Source organism: Hydra vulgaris, chromosome 14, assembly GCF_038396675.1.
Source record: "Hydra vulgaris chromosome 14, alternate assembly HydraT2T_AEP".
In the NCBI taxonomy this organism is placed as follows: Eukaryota; Metazoa; Cnidaria; class Hydrozoa; order Anthoathecata; family Hydridae; genus Hydra; species Hydra vulgaris.
The window spans coordinates 32,575,001-32,581,476 of record NC_088933.1 but is presented as its reverse complement, the minus strand read 5'-3'; the positions used below and the strand labels follow the sequence as shown (position 1 = coordinate 32,581,476).

At 28.5% G+C, this 6,476-nt stretch overlaps 2 protein-coding genes across 2 annotated transcripts in view; both read right to left on the bottom strand.

Moving 5' to 3' along the window:
- Positions 1 to 422: 422 nt before the first annotated feature.
- LOC136091060 (uncharacterized) lies at positions 423 to 3,544 on the bottom strand. Its single transcript, XM_065818044.1, has 3 exons — positions 3,451 to 3,544; positions 1,113 to 1,303; positions 423 to 1,070 (listed from the first exon to the last, which is right to left on the bottom strand). The coding sequence occupies exons 1-3, from the start codon at positions 3,542 to 3,544 to the stop codon at positions 423 to 425; spliced, it is 933 nt and encodes a 310-aa protein (XP_065674116.1).
- A 1,391-nt stretch (positions 3,545 to 4,935) lies between these two features.
- The window catches only part of LOC136091059 (torsin-1A-like), a 74,166-nt gene continuing 72,625 nt past the window's right edge, over positions 4,936 to 6,476 (bottom strand). Inside the window, exons 2-5 of the mRNA XM_065818043.1 lie at positions 6,458 to 6,476; positions 6,230 to 6,416; positions 5,770 to 6,088; positions 4,936 to 5,210 (exon numbers count right to left, since the gene is read on the bottom strand). The exon at positions 6,458 to 6,476 is cut by the window's right edge and continues 132 nt beyond it. Coding sequence (XP_065674115.1) covers positions 4,936 to 5,210; positions 5,770 to 6,088; positions 6,230 to 6,416; positions 6,458 to 6,476 — 800 coding nt within the window. The remainder of the gene's footprint in view (positions 5,211 to 5,769; positions 6,089 to 6,229; positions 6,417 to 6,457) is intronic.

Below are 6,476 nucleotides of genomic sequence, written 5' to 3'. Positions count from 1 at the left end.
AAAAAATTAATTTTGCTCAACCTTAAAGCTATAAATTTAGGTATAATTCTAGCATAGGAAGATAATACAATTAAAATATATTTTTTATTATTATTAATTTATTAATTATCTTTCACTTCAACAATATTTTAAGTTTTAATTACTCATGAAACATTCGAAAACAATTGAAATTAGGCGTAAACCATAAATGAACTTTACATTTCTCACAAAAAGCTTTTGTTATTCCAGTGCAGTCTGGGTACTTACAACAACCCTTTTTGTCTATAAAATAAGAAAAATGACCTATATTATCTTTACTAGTGGATGGCTCAGGTATATTTGCATCAGTTCCAATCCAGTGTACCAATTGTCAAAAAACAGTTTGTGCCATTTATGCCTTTGTACATTTACTAACAAGTGCATCACAATATTTTCAGATGCTTTCAAATCAGGTTGTCCTTTACAAACATCAATTGTACTGAATGTATTTCAAAATTATGAACAAGTTCATCAATACTAGCCAAGATATAAAACTTGCAACCCCACTTTTTAGGTTTTTGAGGATTGTATTGTTTCAACAAGGATCTTCCCTTGAAAGGAACAGTTTGTTCATCAATACACATAATTTCTTCATGTTTCAGGCTAATAAAAGATTTCTTCAACATGTTTACGATCGGGTGTATCTTGTAAAGCTTGTCAGTACAGTTTTCTGGATGCTGCATGTCATCATTACAATGAAGAAACAACTTTATTTTTTCAAATCGGTTTAATGTCATCACTGAGGCAACTTTTTCAAAATACAACTCATTCCTCCAGTACATACGTGTTGATGGGAGCTTCACAATACTCATTAGATACAAAATGCCAATAAATTGTTCTAATTCATTTTTGTCCAAATGCAAATTCTTCTCTATATTTTTTTGTAACGCATATTTATTAGACTCGTCAACAATATTTTGAAGAAGTTCATCAGCTAGAAATCTTTTTACATATGATATCGGCTCGTCTGAGATTACATTCTTATTATCTTCTTCATCGTTACTGTTTTGAAATGGAAGATTTATTTGCTTAATATCATCAGCTTCTTTAATCTTCTAAATAATATTTCGTTTTCTTTTCTGTAATTGGCGTACTGGTGGTAGTGGCGGCTGTAGAGGTTGATACGTTTTACCGAATGACAACTGTAGTGCTTGTTGATGATCATTACAATCAAAAACATCACTATCCGATTCTGAATTAGCATATACTGATTCTGACTCTGATGTAATAAAGTCTTCATCAGATTCACACGATAGATCACTGACATCAGAAAACTCAGGTTGGTCTACAGGGAAAACAGTCTCTCCAAATGGGATTCTTTACCTCTTTGAAGATCCATAGAAGCTTTTAGGATTCATCAATAGCAATAAATAAGCACTGTTAAAATATATAGAATAATAATTGAATAATAAGATTATTTAAACAGAGCTTCAAAGATGTTGAGAAAGTTATATTTCTACTTAAGGTTTTCTTAATTTAAATTTATATTTTTAAATATATATTTAATTTTCTGTACACATTAAAATGTTTTTCTGCAGTAGAAGAAAAACAAATAATCTCAAAAAATATATAAATATATCTAAAATGCATATTGCTGCTTTAAAGACACACAAAAAAAGCTAACTATTTTTGACTTATCATTCATCCAAATATTTCAAAATAACTGCATGTAATGATTTAGATATCATACAATACGAGTCAGAATTTTTAATTAGAGCTTCCTTTATTTTTTCCTTGTTAAAATTCAAGTTTACAAGAGGGAATAAAAAATTCGCAACTTCTATCATTAACACTATAAAAACACTGGTACATTTAATAAAAACATAAATATTAGCTGACTATTCACTTTACAAAATGCTAAAAAACATCTTTTGAAACAACTTTAGCAAGTAAACAATTGTTTCCATCTATTTACAGTGTGCAATACAGATATAGATAGTTTGTTAATTTAAAGACACAATATGCAATATAGGGTTAACTGAATAGACTTTAAAAACAATACCTTCAAACCGATGATACAAGGTTTGAAAAAAAACCATAATTTAAAGAAGAAATAATTTCACGAAAAAAATTCAATTTCAATTTCAATTATTTAACAAATAAACCTCATTACTAGTTAAAATATAGTTAAACGCATAAAAAAAAGTGGTATTTATATTTAAAATATTTATGTTATAAAGAAATAAAACTAATTTATTTTAAAATTGGTAAAGACTTAATAAAATTGAGATTTGTTCATTTTTATTTGAAACACTGACCAGAACACTCGCAAAGCTCGATTAAAGTTTGCGTTTGACAGAGCCTACGACATGGTTTCAAAGTGAAGAAGCGCGATCGTCAGTTTCTGAAAAATTATCTATATCTAGAAATGTAACAAATAATTAAAAAAAAGTTTCTTAAGATAAAAAGTATGAGAGGAACGGTAGCGTATTTATTGTGGCAACAAGGATTGTCCTAAAATGATACTATTTAAATAACTATATGAAATAATATTTTTAGAGATTTAAATTAAAAAGCTTTTTTTTTTAAATATTTTAATTCAAATCTAAAAGGTTAATAAATCCATTTATTTATTTAAAAAGTATGTACCTTTCTTAAAACACAGCTCATTTCAAATGCTGAAAGAGTGTGTCTTTCGTATGTGGTAACCCCTCACTCTGCCGTGACTTTTTATTAGCATTTTTTGAGCATACAGCGAAGTCAGTAGTGAAATTTCTCTTATTGTAAAGTAGAATTACGTAGCATTTCAACTTCCACTTTCAACTGCGTTTTTAAAATGTAGCAAAGTTCTAGTTTCAGGTTTCTCGTGGTTACAAGGTGAAAAGTTGAACAAAACAGTCTCCTATAATGTTGATACTTACATTAAGTTAAATGTTGCTTGTACAAAGTTTATCTCAAGCATTTTAAACAAATCATTTTGCTAACATTCAATAGTAAGAACCGTGACCAGTTTTACCAAACGTGAGTTGAATCAGAAACACAAACTTAAATACCATTCTCACGAAATTCCCTGGTTGGAAATGTCAGCAAGAAAATTAGGAAGCCATCTAACATAGTGTAAGTGCGTGTGAATTGAAGCAAGCATACAGGGAACAATATTTTCTAAGGGACTGACAAACATCATTAAGTTCATTCTAAAACTCTTAATAACCAGCATGACTATTGAACCTATTCTGAAACTCTAAGCAAGCATCATAGCTATTGAACTAGGACTATTAAACTATTTAACAGGACTATTAAACTAATAATAAACTTGGTTCTATCCTGTTTTTTGTTGATAGATCCACAAGTCAAAAGGAATCGTAGATATTTTTTAAAATGCTTCAGTCTTTACTGAATATAAATCAGCGAATGAAACTTGTGTCACATACCTTGAATATTTTACTTTTTGACCAGTCATCATAAATTCAGCTCATCAAAAATTCATTATACTCGCTTTAGTTATGTCATCACAGTAACCACTGTCTTCTAACAAACCTCCAACCAAAGATAAGAAGGCCATTCCAATGTGAAACCCACCCGTCATCATTATAAGTTTATCTTATAGTTTTATGGGTTGTGATATTGATCTTGTCCACGAAAAGTATAAACTAGTTTGTTAGCAGTTATTATAGGGACTTATTACAATTTATTATTAAATGAAGATAACTACTTTTATTGTAAAGCTAGCTATTTTCAGTTCTTTTGTTCAAGCTTTTACCAACATTATAAAGTTTATAATGATGGTAAAAGCTTGGAAATAGTTAAAAATTAACAAAATAAAAAACAATTAAAAGGGAAATTCATCAGTAAATTATAATAACTTCTGGAAACCTAAAAAAGCAACACGTTTTTATGCATTCATAAAAGTTACTTTTTGTAAAGGATACATTTACTTATGAAAAAAAAAAACAAGCAATATTTATATATATATATATATATATATATATATATATATATATATATATATATATATATATATATATATATATATATATATATATATATATATATATTTAGACGCACTTATTTTTTTTTTACATAAATGTAAGAAAATACTTAAAATAAAGATAAAATAAAAGTGTAGACTCGTGTATTCTTGTGCTTAAGGTGGTTAAAGTTCTGTAGTTTTTCTTAAAAAGTTCTTGTGCAAGTGTTACTGATGTGAAAATTTTGTCAATAGTAACATTTCTTCCAGATCCTTTTACTACTCGTTTCCTTTGATTTCTTTCTGGGCCCTCCCCATGAGCACAACCAGTATAAACTTTTGCATTCAAGACATAGCTGGTACGAAAATCACACAAGAGCCATATCTTTAGCCCATATTTAGTTGGTTCGGATTTTATATATATTGTCTGAAGGAATAATGTCTACGAAATAGAACCAGCCGTTTATCAACAGTAATGTTTTCATATGGTCTAAAACTATTTGAAAGTGTATTTACCCAAATGTCAAAAGCCTCACGAATAGGTGCATATTTGTCATTGCTGCGTCTTAATAATTGAGTTGCTTTCTCGTCAAATCTCAAAACTCTTAAAATGGTTTGAAAACGCTCAAAATTCATTACAGAATGAAAAGCCGGTCATCACTTATGTCCCATAGCTTATCTGTAGCTTTACCTGCTGATTGGTAAACAACTGCTAAAAATTAGGTCTAAGAAACCCTATTAGTTCATCCTCAGATATTGGTACCTAATTTTCTTTAAAAACAACTTTACCTTCTTTATTTGATTTAGTTAGAAGTTAGGTCTTGAAGATCTTTGGGGTAAAAAAAAGTTGAAAAGTAGCATTTTTCGAAATTATCATATGTGTTGCATATGGTGTTAATCCTGGTTTTAATTTCATGACGTTTTGTGCTGACAATTTTTTATAATTGTTTAATCATTGTTTTTTCCTTACTTCATTACTTTTTGGGCACTTAAAAACCTTTGTTGCATTGCTAATTTCCACTTTTCACAGTTTCAACTATTTTATTAGTTTTTTCTGAACTTATTTTCTCAGCTGTATTATTATGTATACTTCCTCTTTCTAATACCTGATTTGCATAACTTATTCTCCCTTGACTATTTGTACCATAAATGCTGCTAGTGCCTCTAACTTCACCATGAGTTCTACATCTTCTAGCTCCCAATACTGATGGTGATTTGTTTTCTACTTTTAAAATTGCAGGAGTATCTACTTGAAAATCAGCATCATTTGATGACTCAGTATATTCTGAATTTTGAAAAAAATACTAAATATATAAATATATAATGCAAAAACACTACTCGTGGGGTCCGTTTGGACCCCAAAAGAGTAGTTGGGTTAAAATTGCTTTTTATTTACTAAATGAAATAAAATAAGATTTTATTGTAAAAATTCAACTTAGAAAAAAAAATTATCCTAGAAATTTAAAACGTTCAAAAACTTACCAAAAATTTGAAATTAGATTTAAAGTTAACTATTGATAATAATAAAAAATAAGTTTACTTTACACGCAACTAGTTAAACACCTTCTGTGGTAAACCATTGTTTTTCATTAGAAAAACAATACGTTTTGTTTGACATGCCTTCTAAAGTGAACTTTTGAGTTCAGAGTTAAAAAAATTTAATAAGCTTTCATGTGTAAGTGTTAAAATAAAAAAAACTTTACCATAAAAGTTTAAAACAATAAAATATCATTTGGAATAAAGTTAATTAAAAACTCGAATAAGAAAAAGTCAAGTAAATTATTTAAATCATTTCTAATTAAGTTAAAATAAATCAGCCACTTTAGATTGAACTGTTCTACAACCTTGCATCGAATAATCTTCATTCCAATCGTAAAGCATTTCATTGGCAACGGATTCCATAGTGAAATTGTTGACTTCTATATTAGAATTTCTTATTTCTTTTTCTGCGCCTTGCTTAACATGTTTCCTCTCCAAAGGTAAAAAGGGAATATAGAAACCTATTAATGCTTTTGAAATAATTTTGGAGTTTTTAAATCCACCTGGTGAATTATAAGCAATAATAGGAAGAAGATTTGCAATATCTTCTAAGAGTATTGTCTCTCTAGCTTTATTATTTTTGAAATGATCAACAAATCGATCGATTATCATGTTTTTACCAACCTTGCTTAGAAAAATAAATATACTTTTCCGATAATCTTGATCACCAACTTTACCTATATATGGAATCAAGACGTCAGCAAGACCTTATGGCAAACTGTTAAATTCTTCAATGATGAATAATGAGCGTTTACATAACTTTACATTTTTTACAATAAAATCAGATAATTCAGTTTTGAACTTCGTCAATGAATGCTGCGTATTATTTATATATTCTTTTTCTGCAAGAATATGATGAACAAATTTACTATTTATGCCACTTTTGAATAAAGATTCGGCAACTAACTTTGACACAAAACTTTTACCAGTTCCAGTCGGTCCGTGAAAAGACCAATAATAAAATAATCAAATAACCAATAATGCTTATAACCAATAACCAAAGGTGCTTTTG

Excerpts from the sequence above, each read along its gene's own strand:
- LOC136091060 (XM_065818044.1), bottom strand. The coding sequence starts at position 3,544 with ATGACGGGTGGGTTTCACATTGGAATGGCCTTCTTATCTTTGGTTGGA. Across the intron at positions 1,304-3,450 it reads TGATGACATAACTAAAGCGA|ACCAACCTGAGTTTTCTGAT; the intron begins GTATAATGAATT and ends TTTTCCCTGTAG. Across the intron at positions 1,071-1,112 it reads TACAGCCGCCACTACCACCA|ATTAAAGAAGCTGATGATAT; the intron begins GTACGCCAATTA and ends ATTATTTAGAAG.